The sequence below is a fragment of the Salmo trutta genome, unplaced genomic scaffold, assembly GCF_901001165.1.
Source record: "Salmo trutta unplaced genomic scaffold, fSalTru1.1, whole genome shotgun sequence".
NCBI lineage: Eukaryota > Metazoa > Chordata > Actinopteri > Salmoniformes > Salmonidae > Salmo > Salmo trutta.
In genome coordinates, this window is record NW_021822803.1 from 22,296 (window position 1) to 41,202 (window position 18,907).

At 43.6% G+C, this 18,907-nt stretch overlaps 1 protein-coding gene across 1 annotated transcript; it reads right to left on the reverse strand.

Moving 5' to 3' along the window:
* Window positions 1–3,240: 3,240 nt before the first annotated feature.
* On the reverse strand, window positions 3,241–17,291 carry LOC115184951 (serine palmitoyltransferase 3; the record flags this gene model as incomplete). The annotated part of the gene is made up of 4 exons (XM_029745535.1): window positions 16,948–17,291; window positions 11,604–11,810; window positions 5,827–5,981; window positions 3,241–3,389 (listed from the first exon to the last, which is right to left on the reverse strand). Coding segments are annotated over exons 1-4 (622 nt in total), but the record flags the coding sequence as incomplete, so codon positions are not given.
* Window positions 17,292–18,907: the final 1,616 nt, after the last annotated feature.

Here is an 18,907-nt window from a genome sequence, read left to right on the forward strand (position 1 = left end):
ATTGGAAGGTGAACGTTCGCCCAGTCTTTCACCATAGGGGTGGTATCAGGTTTCCTCCAGACGTGACCCTCGGCATTCAGTCCAAAGAGTTAAATCTTGGTTTCATCAGACCAGAGAATCTTGTGTCTCGTGGTCTGAGCGTCTCTAGGTGCCTTTTGGCATCACATCTGGAAGAAACCTTGCACCATCCCTACGGTGAAGCATGATGGTGGCATCATCATGCTGTGTGGATGTTTTTCAGCGGCAAGGATTGGGAGACTAGTCAGGATCGCGGGAAAGATGAAAGGAGCAAAGTACAGAGAGATTCTTGATGAAAACCTGCTCCAGAGCACTCAGGACCTCAGACTGGGGCGAAGGTTCACCTTCCAACACAATAGGACAACGACCTTAAGCACACTGCCAAGACAAAGCAGGAGTGGCTTCAGGTCAAGTCTCAATGTCCTTGAGTGGCCCAGTCAGAGCCCGGACTTGAACCTGATCAAACATCTCTGGAGAGACCAATAGCTGTGCAGCAGCACTCCCCATCCAACCTGACAGAGCTTGAGAGGATCTACAGAGAAGAATGGGAGAAACTCCACAAATACAGGTGTGCCAAGCTTGTAGCGTCATACCCAAGAAAACTCGCTTGGAGTTTGCAACGATGAGACACCCTATAGGGAGGAGGTCAGAGACCTGACCGTGTGGTGCAAGGACAACAAACTCTCCCTCAACGTTATCAAGACAGATGATTGTGGACTAAAGGAAAAGGAGGATTGAGCACGCACCCATTCTCATCAACGGGACCGTAGTGGAGCAGGTACAGAGCTTCCTTGGTGTCCACATCACCAACAAACTAACATGGTCCAAGCACACCAAGACAGTTGTGAAGAGGGCAGGACAAAACCTATTCCCCCTCAGGAGACTGAAATAATTTGGCATGGGTCCCCAGATCCTCAAAAGTTCTACAGCTGCATCATCGAGAGCATCCTGCTGGGTTGCATCACTGCCTGATATGGCAACTGCCCGGCCTCAAGGCACTACAGAGGGTAGTGCGTACGGCCCAGTACATCACTGGGGCCAAGCTTCCTGCCATCCAGGACCTCTATACCAGGCGGTGTCAGAGGAAGACCCTAAGGCTCCAGCCACACTAGTCATAGACTGTTCTCTCTGCCACCGCACGGCAAGCGGTACCGGAGTGCCAAGTCTAGGTCCAAGAGGCTTTTAAACAGCTTTTACCCCGAAGCCATAAGACTCCTGAACAGCTAATCAAATGGCTACCCAGACTATTTGCATTGCTGCTACACTCTTATTATCTATGCATGGTCACTTTAATATCTCTACCTACATGTACATATTACCTAAATTACCTCGACACCAGTGCCACCACACATGGACTCTGTACCGGTTCCCCCTGTATATAGCCTCCACATTGACTCTGTACCGTAACACCCCGTATACAGCCTCCACATTGACTCTGTACCGTAACACCCTGTATATAGCCTCCACATTGACTCTGTACCGTAACACCCTGTATATAGCCTCCACATTGTTATTTACTGCTGCTCTTTATTTATGTTATTCTTATCTCTTTATTTTTTGTTTGTTTGTATTTACTTAACTGCATTGTTGGTTAAGGGCCTGTAAGTAAGCATTTCACTAAGGTCTACACCTGTTGTATTCTGCATTTCACTGTAAGGTCTACACCTGTTGTATTCTGCATTTCACTGTAAGGTCTACACCTGTTGTATTCGAAGTCGCTCTGGATAAGAGCGTCTGCTAAATGACTTAAATGTAAAATGTGACAAATAACATTTTATTTTATTTGACTCAAGGCTGTAATCGCTGCCAAAGGTGCTTCAACAAAGTACTCATTAAAGGGTCTGAATACTTATGTAAATGTTTATTTTTTTAAATTGCAAAAAACAAAAAAAACAATGCTTTGTCATTATAGGGTATTGTGTCTAGAATGATGGTGGGAGAACAACAATTTAATACATAACCGTAACGTAACAAAAATGTGAAAAAAGTCAAAGGGTCTGAATACTTTCCCAAGGCACTGTAGGTTACAGAATCTTATGTAAGTGGTAGGTTATAGAAGAGGGAATTTATACCGCTCGTAAAACTACAAGTATTAACAAAGAACTGGCCCCCTGTACAACACCTTAAGAGGAGAGTCGTTCAATACTATTGGACTTAAAATATATGGTGGAGGATTTTTATATGGCAACAATAGAAGAGTAGATAGTCTATAGATAAGACTGATACCGTGTGAAGGAGTGGCTCATGTCAAGTGGACAATACTAGTGCTTCAGGGCTCCCCACAAAACACACAGACTGGGACTACGTCCCAAATGGAAACCTATTCTACACAATGTTGTATTTATTTTTTATTTAACTAGGGCAAGTCAGTTAAGAACAAATTCTTATTTACAATGACGGCCTACCAGAAGGCAAAAAGGCCTCCTGCAAGGACGGGGGCTTGGGATTAAAAATAAAATGTTTTAATAAAAATATAGGACAAAACACACATCATGACAAGAGAGACTCCACAACACTACATAGAGACCTAAGACAACACATGAAAACACAACACGGCAGCAACACAACATGGCAGCACCACAACATGGCAGCACCACAACAGCAGCACAACATGGCAGCAACACAGCAGCAGCACAACATGGCAGCAACACAGCAGCAGCACAACATGACAGCAACACAGCAGCAGCACAACATGGCAGCAGCACAACATGGCAGCAGCACAGCAGCAGCACAACATGGCTGCAACACAGCATGGCAGCAGCACAACATGGCAGCAGCACAACATGGCAGCAGCACAGCAGCAGCACCACATGGCAGCAGCACCACATGGCAGCAACACCGCATGGCAGTAACACAGCATGGCAGAAACATGGCAGCAACACAACATGGCAGCAACACAACATGGCAGCAACACAACATGGTACAAACATTACTGGGCAACATCCCAGATGGCACCCTTTACCTACACAGTGCACTACATTTGACTAAAGCCCTAAAGTAGTGCACCATTTACGTAATAGTGTGCAATTCGGGACACAGAAAGACGCGACTTGGGATGCAGTTCAGTTCAGTTCTGACCTATTTCAAACCGAGTGGGAAAAAAAGAGTGGCTAGCTTTAGAGTTGAACCAAAAAACACACACGTTTACCTCCCCCACACACACACACAGTCCCGTCCTTCCCAGCCCCAACCCTCCACACCTCTCGCTCACACACTGCTCACCCATTTCCTGTCGTGTGCTGCAGACCCCGAGACCATACTGCTGGGTTCTGTCTGCCACAGTCTTCAGGAAATCACCGTCGTTCTCAGCGAAACCCAGGTAATTATAGGAACCCATGTTGATGACATCGTCTATGGTCTTCCCTGTTAAACTGAAAACACAGAGACAGACAGACATTAAACCCATGTTGATGACATCATCTATGGTCTTCCCTGTTAAACTGAAAACACAGAGACAGACAGACATTAAACCCATGTTGATGACATCATCTATGGTCTTCCCTGTTACACTGAAAACACAGAGACAGACAGACATTAAACCCATGTTGATGACATCATCTATGGTCTTCCCTGTTACACTGAAAACACAGAGACAGACAGACATTAAACCCATGTTGATGACATCATCTATGGTCTTCCCTGTTACACTGAAAACACAGAGACAGACAGACATTAAACCCATGTTGATGACATTGTCTATGGTCTTCCCTGTTAAACTGAAAACACAGAGACAGACAGACATTAAACCCATGTTGATGACATCATCTATGGTCTTCCCTGTTACACTGAAAACACAGAGACAGACAGACATTAAACCCATGTTGATGACATCATCTATGGTCTTCCCTGTTAAATTGAACACGTACTAATCATTCTCTAACCTGTTTATACACTGCTCAAAAAACTAAAGGGAACACTTAAACAACACAATGTAATTCCAAGTCAATCACACTTCTGTGAAATCAAACTGTCCACTTAGGAAGCAACACTAATTGACAATAAATGTCACATGCTGTTGTGCAAATGGAATAGACAACAGGTGGAAATTATAGGCAATTAGCAAGACACACCCAATAAAGGAGTGGTTCGGCAGGTGGTGACCACAGACCACTTCTCAGTTCTTATGCTTCCTGGCTGATGTTTTGGTCACTTTTGAATGCTGGCGGTGCTTTCACTCTAGTGGTAGCATGAGACGGAGTCTACAACCCACACAAGTGGCTCAGGTAGTGCAGCTCATTCAGGATGGCACATCAATGCGAGCTGTGGCAAGAAGGTTTGCTGTGTCTGTCAGCTTAGTGTCCAGAGCATGGAGGCGCTACCAGGAGACAGGCCAGTACATCAGGAGACGTGGAGGAGGCCGTAGGAGGGCAACAACCCAGCAGCAGGACCGCTACCTCCGCCTTTGTGCAAGGAGGAGCAGGAGGAGCACTGCCAGAGCCCTGCAAAATGACCTCCAGCAGGCCACAAATGTGCATGTGTCTGCTCAAATGGTCAGAAACAGACTCTATGAGGGTGGTATGAGGGCCCGACGTCCACAGGTGGGGGTTGTGCTTACAGCCCAACACCGTGCAGGACATTTGGCATTTGCCAGAGAACACCAAGATTGGCAAATTTGCCACTGGCGCCCTGTGCTCTTCACAGACGAAAACAGGTTCACACTGAGCACATGTGACAGACATGACAGAGTGTGGAGACGCCGTGGAGAACGTTCTGCTGCCTGCAACATCCTCCAGCCTGACCGGTTTGGCGGTGGGTCAGTCATGGTGTGGGGTGGCATTTCTTTGGGGGGCCGCACAGCCCTCCATGTGCTCGCCAGAGGTAGCCTGACTGCCATTAGGTACCGAGATGAGATCCTCAGACCCCTTATGAGACCATATGCTGGTGCGGTTGGCCCTGGGTTCCTCCTAATGCAAGACAATGCTAGACCTCATGTGGCTGGAGTGTGTCAGCAGTTCCTGCAAGAGGAAGGCATTGATGCTATGGACTGGCTCGCCCGTTCCCCAGACCTGAATCCAATTGAGCACATCATGTCTCGCCCCATCCACCAACGCCACGTTGCACCACAGACTGTCCAGGAGTTGGCGGATGCTTTAGTCCAGGTCTGGGAGGAGATCCCTCAGGAGACCATCCGCCACCTCATCAGGAGCATGCCCAGGCGTTGTAGGGAGGTCATACAGGCACGTGGAGGCCACACACACTACTGAGCCTCATTTTGACTTGTTTTAAGGACATTACATCAAAGTTGGATCAGCCTGTAGTGTGGTTTTCCACTTTAATTTTGAGTGTGACTCCAAATCCAGACCTCCATGGGTTGATAAATTGGATTTCCAATGATTATTTTTGTGTGATTTTCTTGTCAGCACATTCAACTATGTAAAGAAAAAACGTATTTAAGAAGATGATTTCATTCGTTCAGATCTAGGATGTGTTATTTTAGTGTTCCCTTTATTTTTTTGAGCAGTATATGTTACAGACGTACGAACAATTTGATTTTGTTGCACATGTATGTCTGAGAGGCGAAAACAGACACACACACAACCTTACTGAATTGAATGAAAGTAATAGTGGGAACCAACCTACAACATAATACAATAAGCTATTAGAACACAATACAGTAAACATATCAATCAATATTATTTTCATTGAATTTGCTCATAGCCTTATTTGCACCTAGGCCCATATTCACAAAGTGTATCAGAGTAGTTCTGATCTAGGATCAGGTCCTCCCTGTCCATGTAATCTGATCCATTGTGGTCTACAAGTGGAAAAACTGATTGTAGATCAGCACTCCTCTTTGTGAATCTGTACCTGAATGTCCAGTTGTAGTCTGGGGAGACCCTCTCCATCACGTCAAACACAGGGCCAGGTAGACTGCAGATAGGCCTGTTCCAGTTGTCTCTTACTCTCATGTACAGGTTACGGGTGTAGAAGTTCTCAAAGTCTTGATACAGTGGGACAAAATCCTGAGGAGACATATATTGAAAACGGGTTCATTGTCAGCACGGCGTGATTACTACATGGCACACACAGTTGGAAGTTGGAAGTTTACATACACTTAGGTTGGAGTCATTAAAACTCGTTTTTCAATCACTCCGCAAATTTCTTGTTAACAAACTATAGTTTTCGCAAGTCGGTTAGGACATCTACTTTGTGCATGACACAAGTAATTTTTACAACAATTGTTTATTTCACTTATAATTGACTGTATCACAATTCCAGTGGGTCAGAAGTTTACATACACTAAGTTGACTGTGCCTTCAAACAGCTTGTAAAATTCCAGAAAATGATGTCATGGCTTTAGAAGCTTCTGATAGGCTAATTGACATAATTTGAGTCAATTGGAGGTGTACCTGTGGATGTATTTCAAGGCCTACCTTCAAACTCAGTGCATCTTTGCTTGACATCATGGGAAAATCAAAAGAAATCAGTCAAGACCTCAGAAAACAAATTGTTGACCTCCACAAGTCTGGTTCATCCTTGGGAGCAATTTCCAAACGCCTGAAGGTACCACGTTCATCTGTACAAACAATAGTACACAAGTATAAACACCATGGGACCATGCAGCCGTCATACCGCTCAGGAAGGAGACGCGTTCTGTCTCCTAGAGATGAACGTACTTTGGTGCAAAAAGTGCAAATCAATCCCAGAACAACAGCAAAGGACCTTGTGAAGATGCTGGAGAAAACAGGTGCAAAAGTATCTATATCTACAGTAAAACGAGTCCTATAATCGACATAACCTGAAAGGCCGCTCAGCAAGGAAGAAGCCACTGCTCCAAAACCGCCATAAAAAAGCCAGACTACGGTTTGCAACTGCACATGGGGACAAAGATTGTACTTTTTGGAGAAATGTCCTCTGGTCTGATGAAACAAAAATAGAACTGTTTGGCCATAATGACCATCGTTATGTTTGGAGGATAAAGGGGGAGGCTTGCAAGCCGAAGAACACCATCCCAACCTTGAAGCGCGGGGGCAGCATCATGTTGTGGGGGTGCTTTACTGCAGGAGGGACTGGTGCACTTCACAAAATAGATGGCATCATGAGGAATGAAAATGATGTGGATATATTGAAGCAACATCTCAAGACATCAGTCAGGAAGCTGATGGTCGCAAATAGGTCTTCCAAATGGACAATGACCCCAAGCATACTTCCAAAGTTGTGGCAAAATTGCTTAAGGACAACAAAATCAAGGTATTGGAGTGGCCAACACAAAGCCCTGACCTCAACCCTATTGAAAATGTGTGGACAGAACTGAAAAAGCGAGCAAGGAGGCCTACAAACCTGACTCAGTTACACCAGCTCTGTCAGGAGGAATGGGCCAAAATTCACCCAACTTTTTGTGGGAAGCTTGTGCAAAGCTTCCCGAAACGTTTGACCCAAGTTAAACAATTTAAAGGCAATGCTACCAAATACTAATTGAGTGTATGTAAACTTCTAACCCACTGGGAATGTGATGAAAGAAATAAAAGCTGAAATAAATCATTCGCTCTACTATTATTCTGACATTTCACATTCTTAAAACAAAATGGTAATCCTAATTGACCTAAAACAGGGAATTTTTACTAGGATTAAAATATCAGGAATTGTGAAAAAAATTAGTTTAAATGTCCTTGACTAAGGTGTATGTAAACTTCCGACTTCAACTGCAAGTGGTAAGTATGTTTGAATAATTGGAGTGGGTGATCGCTGTATCCCATGACTAGGAGTGGGTGATCGCTGTATCCCATGACTAGGAGTGGGTGATCGCTGTATCCCATGACTAGGAGTGGGTGATCACTGTATCCCATGACTAGGAGTGGGTGATCACTGTATCCCATGACCAGAAGTGGGTGATCACTGTAAGAGGAGTGCACTGGATCTGGTGCTGTTGGCAAAAATATAGTTTTTTTTTTAGAGCTTCTGATCTAACAGCTTTGTTCAAAGAGCTCCCTTCGGACCAAGGTACAGCAGGGCAGAACAGAACTGGGCAGAACAGAATAGAGCAGGGCAGAACACAGCAGAACAGAATAGAACAGGGCATAACAGAACATAACAGAATAGAGCAGGGCAGAACACAGCAGAACAGAATAGAACAGGGCAGAACAGGGCAGAACAGAACAGAACATAACAGAATAGAGCAGGGCAGAACAGAACAGAGCAGAGCAGAACACAACAGAATAGAGCAGGGCAGAACACAGCAGAACAGAATAGAGCAGGGCAGAACAGAACAGAACATAACAGAATAGAGCAGGGCAGAACAGAACAGAACAGAGCAGAACAGAGCAGGGCAGAACAGAACAGAACATAACAGAATAGAGCAGGGCAGAACAGAACAGAGCAGAACAGAACATAACAGAATAGAGCAGGGCAGAACAGAAAAGAGCCATCCCATCCCAGCCAATGTCATTTAGGATGTTAATCAGTCTTTGATGGTCACAGTTTGTGTGTGTGTGTGTGTGTGTGTGTGTGTGTGTGTGTGTGTGTGTGTGATGCAGTGAAGAGTGTTATTCAGGGACACAGAGGATACATAAAGTAGTCCCCTTGAGTGACCTCGTAAAGACAACCATGTCAAACAGAGAGAGCACATTAGAGCAGATTGTCTGCTCACACACACACACACACACACGTGTAAGTCTGAGTGACTTAGCAACATTCAACTAAAGTAGGCTAAACATCCACATATCACCAGTATTCAACATTCAACTAAAGTAGGCTAAACATCCACATATCACCAGTATTGCAAGTACACTACAACAGTCTTCAAAAAGCAGGCCACAATTCTCTAAGGACAGAGGTATGCTATGCCTCCTTCCATCTGTTTCTAAATAAAGCAACAACAAAAAACACAAAAAAAAGAAAGATAGAGGAGAAGCAAAAAGGAATCAGGACTACAATAAGTTTGCCCTTCTATTTTCCATGATGGGGATCTTTAGTTCTCTGAGGAGAACAGAGCAGAGCAATCCACTGAGAGTTCATTTAACACCAGACCTAGTCCTCTGGGTCCTTCTGGCATCCCATTATGACTCACTCGATTATTAAACAACAACAAGAAGGAAAAAAATATATATAAACTAGAGAGAGAGAGCATTAACTCCATGTCCATTTCAGATTTACATGAGTTCCTGAAACAAATGACTGATATGGACTTTTTTAAATTGATTGTACATAATAAAGGATTGGATTTAGATTAGATAGCGTCTTTCAACCAATGGTATTCCTCAAAGCTCTGGATAAGAATGTCTGCAAAGTGTGACACGGTTCAAGAAGTTTAGTGTATGTTGCACGTCACTACTTCAGCAGAAGCATTTTAACGTTTTTTTATTATTATTATTATTATTATTATTATTTTACCAAAATGCATGTTTTGGCATAAATGCCTTCTGGAAGATGTGAACTTTCATGTGCCTTTAATAATAAATGTGTATGTCATCTGTAAATAAAATTGTTGAATTACGAGCCGAGTTGGTTTAGCCAAGGAAATATTCCGGAAACTTCCCGCTGATTAATTCTGAAAATGAATCAGACAATGAGAAAATCCCTGATTTAGGTAAAAAAAATTAAAAAAAACATTTTAATTGACATTGTAGAGTCTTCTGTTGACAGTGGTGGGAAGAAACGGTGTAGTTGTCAAAGAAGTATACTTTTGAATTCATTGGAATACCCTGTGGAAGCAGAGAGATGATTGCCAAACGCGGAGAGTCCAAAAGAGAAGAAGGAAGACCGTTGTATAAAACACTTGTCTCCAGATTACATCTTCAAACTAAGGGCAACCATGGCAACCATGACCGAGAGGGAGAAGCGTTCATCCATGTAGACGGGTAAGATAGTCTAGCTACATTTTCAGATATTATATAATGTTTCTAATGTTGTCAGAAAGTCATTTTCATTGCAAGTTAAAGGGAAATGTAAAATAGATTGTGTCTGTAAAATATATATAAACTCAGCAAAAAAATAAACGTTGTCTCACTGTCAACTGCGTTTATTTTCAGCAAACTTAACATGTGTAAATATTTGTACGAACATAACAAGATTCAACAACTGAGACATAAACTGAACAAGTTCCACAGAAATGTGACTAACAGAAATGGAATAATGTGTCCCTGAACAAGGGGGGGGGGGTCAAAATCAAAAGTAACAGTCAGTATCTGGTGTGGCCATCAGCTGCATTAAGTTCTGCAGTGCATCTCCTCCTCATGGACTACACCAGATTTGCCAGTTCTTGCTGTGAGATGTTACCCCACTCTTCCACCAAGGCACCTGCAAGTTCCCGGGACATTTCTGGGGGGAATGGCCCTAGCCCTCTGATCCAACAGGTCCCAGACGTGCTCAATGGGATTGATATCAGGGCTCTTCGCTGACCATGGCAGAACACTGACATTCCTGTCTTGCAGGAAAACACGCACAGAGAACGAGCAGTATGGCTGGTGGCATTGTCATGCTGGAGGGTCATGTCAGGATGAGCCTGCAGGAAGGGTACCACATGAGGGAGGAGGATGTCTTCCCTGTAACGCACACCGTTGAGATTGCCTGCAATGACAACAAGCTCAGTCCGATGATGCTGTGACACACCGCCCCAAACCATGACGGACCCTCCACCTCAATCCCGCTCCAGAGTACAGGCCTCGGTGTAACGCTCATTCCTTCGACGATAAACGCAAATCCAACCATCACCCCTGGTGAGACAAAACCGTGACTATTCAGTGAAGAGCACTTTTTGCCAGTCCTGTCTGGTCCAGCGACGGTGGGTTTGTCTGTCCTATCTCCCTGTAGCGCTGTCTTAGGCATCTCACAGTACGGACATTGCAATTTATTGCCCTGGCCACATCTGCAGTCCTCATGCCTTCTAAGCCTAAGCTGGAAGTAAAAGCCTAAGTGTTGTTGTCCATTAGTTTACTCCAATTAGGGGAGGGTTATGGGAAAATGATAAAGGAATTTTTTTTGTAAACTTTTTTCTACCCAATTTCATGATATCCAATTGGTAGTTACAGTGTTGTCTCATCGCTGCAACTCCCGTACGGACTCGGAAGAGGCGAAGGTCGAGAGCCATGTGTCCTCCGAAACACAACTCAGCCAAACCTCATTGCTTCTTGCCACTTAACTCGGAAGCCAACCACACCAATGTGTCGGAGGAAACAACGTGCACTTGGCGACCGTGTCAGCGGGCACTGCGCCCGGCCCGCCACAGGAATCACTAGAGCGCGATGGGACAAGAACATCCCTGCTGGCCAAACCCTCCCCTAACCCAGACGACGCTCGGCCAATTGTGCACCGCCCCATGGGTCTCCCAGTCACGACAGGCTGCGATAGAACCTGGACTCAAACCAGGATCTCTAGTGGCACAGCTAGCACTGCAATGCGGTGTCTTAGACCACTGCACCACTCGGGAGGCAGAAGAAAAAAATATATATATATATAGTTCCAGTCAAAAGTTTGGACAACCCTACTCATTCAAAGGTTTTTCTTTATTACATGATTCCATATGTGTTATTGCATAGTTTGATGTCTTCACTATTATTCTACAATGTAGAAAATAGTAAAAATAAAGAAAAACCCTGGAATGAGTAGGTGTGTCCAAACTATTGACTGGTACTGTATATCTCTACTACCTTCTGCTCCTCTCTCTCCCTGGCGATGTGACATTTCTCCAGTCCTACTGCTCTGAGGAAGTCCCTGAAGTATCCGAACAGTGTGACGATGCCAAACCCCAGGTATGTCATCACAGCTACGTACATGGGAGCCTGCTCAAAGGATTCTGGTCTCTCAAACCTCTGCCGACTGGAGGGGGGCCCAGCACTATGTGCTGTGCTGTTTTTCTAGAGGAAGAAGAGCAACACCAATCAGGGTAACTACACACAAACAACAACGCCAGTCGGGTAACTACACACAAACAACTACACAAAAACACCAGTCAGGGTAACGACACACAAAACAACACCAGTCAGGGTAACTACACAAACAACAGGCATGGTAACTACACACAAACAACAGGCATGGTAACTACACAACAACAAAAAAATACCCCATGACAAAGCAAAAAGAGTTTGTTACATTTTTGCTAATGTATTAAAAATAATAATCAGAATTGATTTATTTACATAAGTATTCAGACCCTTTGCTATGAGACTCTAAATTGAGCTCAGATGCACCTGTTTCCATTGATCATCCTTGAGATGTTTCTACAACTTGATTGGAGTCCACCTGTGGTAAAATCAATTGATTGGACATCATTTGGAAAGGCACACACCTGTCTATATAAGGTCCCACAGTTGACAGTGCATGTCAGAGCAAAAACCAAGCCATGAGGTTGAAGGAATTGTCCAAAAGAGCTCCGAGACAGGATTGTATAGAGGCACAGATCTGGGGAAGGACACCAAAAAATGTCTGCATAATTAAAGGTCCCCAAGAACATAGTGACCTCCATCATTCTTAAAATGGAAGACGTTTGGAACCACCAAGACTCTTCCTAGAGCTGGCCACCTGGCCAAACTGAGCATTCAGGGGAGAAGGGCCTTGGTCAGGGAAGTGACCAAGAACCCAATGGTCACTCTGACAGAGCTCTAGAGTTCCTCTGTGGAGATGGGAGAAACTTCCAGAAGGGCAACCATCTCTGCAGCACTCCACCAATCAGGCCTTTAACCTCTCTCGGGTATGTGGGACGAAATCGTCCCACCTAGTCAACAGCCTGTGGAATCGAGTGGCGCGATATTCAAAAACCTTAAAAATGCTATAACTTCAATTTCACACCATTTGAAAGACAAGACTCTCATTAATCTAACCACATTGTCCGATTTCAAAAAGGCTTTACAACGAAAGCAAAACATTAGATGATGTCAGGAGAGTACCCAGCCAGAAATAATCACACACCCATTTTTCAAGCTAGGATATAATGTCACAAAAACCAAAACCACAGCTAAATGCAGCACTAACCTTTGATGATCTTCATCAGATGACACTCCTAGGACATTATGTTATACAATACATGCATGTTTTGTTCAATCAAGTTCATATTTATATCAAAAACCAGCTTTTTACATTAGCATGTGACGTTCAGAACTAGCAAACATACCGAAAACTTCCGGTGAATTTACTAAATTACTCACGATAAAGGTTCACAAAAAACATAATTATTTTAAGAATTATAGATACAGAACTCCTTTATGCAATCGCGGTGTCAGATTTTAAAATAGCTTTTTGGCAAAAGCACATTTTGCAATATTCTGAGTAGATAGCTCGCCATCACGGGCTAGCTAATTTGACACCCACCAAGTTTGGCACTCACCAAACTCAGATTTACTATAAGAAAAATTGGATTACCTTTGCTGTTCTTCGTCAGAATGCACTCCCAGGACTTTTACTTCAACCACAAATGTTGTTTTGGTTCAAAATAATCCATAGTTATGTTCAAATATCCTCTGTTTTGTCCGTGCGTTCAGGTCCCTATCCGAACGGTGACGCGCGGACGCATGTCGTGACAAAAAAATTCAAAATATTCCATTACCGTACTTCGAAGCATGTCAAACGCTGTTTAAAATCTATTTTTAGGCGATTTTTCTCGTAAAATAGCGATAATATTCCGACCGGGAGACGTTGTATTCGTTCAAAGACTGAAATAAGAAAATGGTGTCTTCACGTGCACACGCGCGTCCGTGTCATTGTTCTCAGATCGACCACTTGCGCTACTGTTTTTCAGCCAGGGACTGCAGAGTCATCATTCCCCATTCTGGCGCCTTCTGAGAGCCTATGGGAGCCTTAGAAAATGTCACGTTACAGCAGAGATCCTCTGTTTTCGATAAAGAGGCTATAGAAGGCCAAGAAATGGTCAGAGAGGGCACTTCCTGTATAGAATCTCAGGTTTTGGCCTGCCATATGAGTTCTGTTATACTCACAGACACCATTCAAACAGTTTTAGAAACTTTAGGGTGTTTTCTATCCAAAATCAAACAATTATATGCATATTCTAGTTTCTGGGCAGGAGTAATAACCAGATTAAATCGGGTACATTTTTTATCCGGACGTGAAAATACTGCCCCCTACCCAAGAGAGGTTAAAGTAGAGTGGCCAGATGGAAGCCACTCCTCAGTAAAAGGCACACGACAGCCTGCTTGGAGTGACAAAAAGCACCTAAAGGACTCTCAGACCATTGAACTCTTTGGCCTGAATGCCAAGTGTCACATCTGGAAGAAACCAGGCAACGCGCATCACCTGGCCAATACCATCCCTACGGTGAAGCATGGTGGTGGCAGTGCTGTGGGGATGTTTTTCAGTGGCAAGGACTGGGAGACCATTCAGGATCGATGGAAAGATTAACAGACCAAAGTACAGAGAGATCCTTGATGAAAACCTGCTCCAGAGCAGACCTCAGACTGGGGTGAAGATTCACCTTCCAGCAGGACAACGACCCTAAGCACACAGCCAAGACAATGCAGGAGTGGCTTCAGGACAAGTCTCTGAATGTCCTTTAGTGGCCCAGCCAGAGCCCAGACTTGATCCCGATCGAACATCCCTGGAGACATGTGCAGCGACGCTCCCCATCCAACCTGACAAAGTTGAGAGATCTGCACAGAAGAATGGAAGAAACTCCCCAAATACAGGTGTGCCAAGCTTGTAGCGTCATACCAAGGAAGACTCAAGGCTGTAATCTCTGCCAAAGGTGCTTCAAAGAACTGGGTAAAGGGTCTGAATACTTAAGTAAATGTGATAGTTCTGTTTTTTAAATTAATAATAAATTAGCAAAATGTCTAAACCTGTTTTTTGCTGTCATTATGGGGTATTGTGTGTAGATCGATCAACAACAACAACAACAAAAATAAAATTTTTGGAATAAGTCAAGGGGTCGGAATATTTTCCAAATGCTCTGTACGTCAGTGTTCAGTGTGGAATTGTTAATCAATTTTGAAAATTCCAAAGAACAGGCAGAATAAACCAAATTTAACGTCTGTATATCCAAAAGAAAAAAGATTTTGGTTTGTAACCCTGAAAAAAAAAAATTACTTTCATCTCGCCAGATTGAGCCCTGTTTCAAATGTTCTCTCTTGGAGAGTAACTGTTCCAGGCAAAGGATGCGCATCTCTTCACCCTGGCAACTTTTTTAATTTGGAAATATATTCTGTTATTTTATTATGTTTATATTACATCATTTTATTTATTGTGTTCAAAGCTGTCATCAAGGCAAAGGGTGGCTACTTTGAAGAATCTAAAATCTATTTTGATTTGTTTAACACTTTTTTTGGTTACTACATGATTCCATATGTGTTATTTAATAGTGTTGATGTCTCAACTATTATTCTACAATGTAGAAAACAGTAAAAATAAAGAAAAACCCTTGAATGAGTAGGTGTTCTAGACCTTTTGACTGGTAGTGTAGGTGTGTCTTGACTGTGATAAGGGCCAAATGAACCAAACAAGGCTATGTCATTGCACAGCCATAGGCTTCTACATCAAAAGCACCACTGCTGAGGTTACTACTTTCATAAATATTGTGTTCCATGATATAATATAACCAGTTGATATTAGAGTTTCAATATATATATATATATATATATTGATAATTTGGCATTGTTGCGATCTTTTGGCATGTAGATTTTTTTCTTCTTCTCCCACTTGCGCCTTTTGTGTTAAAAAAATATCATGAAAAAAAATGACTCAAGTAACCATTAGTACTTGAACGGTCAAAAAAAATCCCTAGTTCAGACTGTAGTCACTTTCTGACATGGCTACTCTAGTTGTCATGGTAATAGGGTGTGTGGGCTCACTAAGGTGGAGTAGGCTGGTAGGTGGTGGGGCTCACTACAGCGGAGTAGGCTGGTAGGTGGTGGGGCTCACTACAGCGGAGTAGGCTGGTAGGTGGTGGGGCTCACTACAGCGGAGTAGGCTGGTAGGTGGTGGGGCTCACTACAGTGGAGTAGGCTGGTAGGTGGTGGGGCTCACTACAGCGGAGTAGGCTGGTAGGTGGTGGGGCTCACTACAGCGGAGTAGGCTGGTAGGTGGTGGGGCTCACTACAGCGGAGTAGGCTGGTAGGTGGTGGGGCTCACTACAGTGGAGTAGGCTAGTAGGTGTTGGGGCTCACTACAGTGGAGTAGGCTGGTAGGTGGTGGTACTCACTCAGGAGTTGTGTTTAGAGCAAACTAAGGTAACAATATCTGCCACGGAAGTCTCCCAGTTACTTTTTTTAAAAAAATTCAAAATCAGTGTAAGGAGACGTTTAAAGCCTCAAAAAGGATGATACAACTTTAAAAACGAGTCATTTTTTGGGGGGCCGACCACAACAGTCACCTAGTGTGCTGTTTTAGTTAGCTAGCACATTCACTCATGTGTTTCTAAACAATTAACAAGCTAGCTAGTTAGCTACCACACGTTCTTGTCAAACTGCCAACAGTAACTAGCTAGGTAGGAAACGACAAGATATGCCAAATAACAATCCCCCCCAAAAAACAAAATGTGAGTGCAAATAAATCAGATTTGACCGTTCGGATACTAGATGCATGACCAGGAATAAGATTTATAGATTTCAAACCACCTATGAAATATGTTTGAAATGTGTCTTGATTCCATGTGCTTCTTGGCTAGTCCGACTGTGGGGGAAAAGATGAGGTGGGCCATAATGGAGCTAACTAGCTGTACCTGCCTGCATCTATCTGTACCTGCCTGCATCTATCTGTACCTGCCTGCATCTATCTGTACCTGCCTGCATCAACAAGTGCGATCCTGAGATACCAGGCAGCGCTACGCTTCATGTAGTCAGTGTCCACATATAACAAGTGACAGCCACTAACTCGGCAACAGAGACTACATTATTACACCAAGCATACCGTTGATATTGTTTTTTTCCTCGCTATTTTTGTTTGTTTTTATTTTGTTTGACAGAGAATAAAAGTTAGGCTGCTCAAGATGTCGCACATAGCATTGGAATACGCCCCATTGATATCTTACTCGTCAATACTTCTACATACCTGTGCCTTATTGTGGTATCCATTTTTCTTACAATTCGCGTTTTTTAAGTTATTCCCGTTCAGTTGTATCTTGAGGTTTTCGTTGGGCACAGGGGCTGTAGTTCGAGCCATATCTAGCAGGAGAAGATGTGGTATATACACTGAGTGAATAAGTAGGAAGTGTTTTTTCACCCCCCCCCCCAGCAGCGGTAAATGAGTGTCAGCCCAGGTATGAAACCGGTTTACCTTACTTGGGTCATTACGACAAAAAGGTGATTTATAATCAGCGCTACAGGTAGCTCTGGTCCATGACGTTACGTGTGGGTTGATAGCACAGCGTCAACAAGCCGGACGTAACAGCCCGGACCAGAGTTATGTGACACCTACATGTCGCTTTGGAAACCTAACCCACGCACAAGCCTCTTGTTGTTGGGTACACAAAACTACGAAATCTCATCTCCACGCTGTGAAATAGATCATGAAGAAGCAGCTGGTTAAAAAAATGCTTAGACTTCTGAATCTGAAATCCAATTGGAAGAAAAATGTACCTTCCATTTTCCTAAACTCTTGATAGGCTGTTTATCCGTAGAGATATAATGTAGTTTGTAAATATGTGTTGTCACCAGACCTAAGGCTGCTCACAGAATTCAACAGTAGTTTGGACTTAAAAGTAAAGCACGAGGTCAAATGTATCTGTTATCATTACTCTGGTTTCAGGGCGCTACCTTTTCACTTCTCTATTATAGTGTAAAATAAAGAAGTGTGCATCCGAAATAGCACCCTATATAGTGCACACCTTTGAAACCGAGCTCTATGGTCCCTGGTCAAAAGTAGTGCACTATATAGGGAATAAGGTGGCATTTGGGACATTACCGTTGGGTGTGATAGTGTGTGTTAGGTTACTCATTTACACAAATACAGGAAGCAATGAAAAAAATACTACTTGTAGTGACTACTTCAAACCAAATGAGAAAAGAGACATGATAGTTTGAAATGACAGACAATGTTTCTGTACTGTTTTATTACAGCCAAGTTACTGTATAAGTGTTAAGGGATGGTTACACATCACAACCGTATAAGCCTGTAGGCTATGGATATTGGAAATAGAAAGCGCACAACACAGCAGTAGGCCACAGGTACTTTGAAAAGAGTACAACTACCTTGCACAATGTCTTAAGGCTGTATGCAAGAGCCATTGAGAGCACTGTTAAAGGTGTGGTCTGTAGTAATATTGAACTGGTTTTGACCTGGCTAGGTGACTATCTCTGCACTGGGCTTTTCTATTAGATTATTCTCTGGTGTAGTAAATAGGTATCTGTCTGCTTCTCTGAAAATTTAAACCGCATACTCTCCTTGAGGCAATACTGCAGACAAAGAGACAGAGAGATAGAGGCACCGAGAGAGAGAGTGAAAGAAAGAGAAAGGAGAGAGGGGGAGAGAGAGAGGCACACAGAGAGAGAGAAAGGAGAGAGAGAAATGAGAGGCACAGATAGAGAGAGAGAGAGAGAGAGAGAGAGAGAGAGAGAGAGAGAAAGGAGAGAGAGAAAGGAGAGGCACAGAGAGAGAGAGAGAGAAAGAGAGAGAGAGATGTGTTTGAGTAACCATGCCTAGCTCACACGGTCTCTCTGTCAAATTGCCTTGAGTTGTTGTTAGTCTACTGGGTGGCCTTCCCTCCACCCTGGTCTCTATTCCTATACTGTCTCAGAATGGCCTTCCCTCCACCCTGGTCTCTATTCCTATACTGTCTCAGAATGGCCTTCCCTGCACCCTGGTCTCTATTCCTATACTGTCTCAGAATGGCCTTCCCTCCACCCTGGTCTCTATTCCTATACTGTCTCAGAATGGCCTTCCCTCCACCCTGGTCTCTATTCCTATACTGTCTCAGAATGGCCTTCCCTCCACCCTGGTCTCTATTCCTATACTGTCTCAGAATGGCCTTCCCTCCACCCTGGTCTCTATTCCTATACTGTCTCAGAATGGC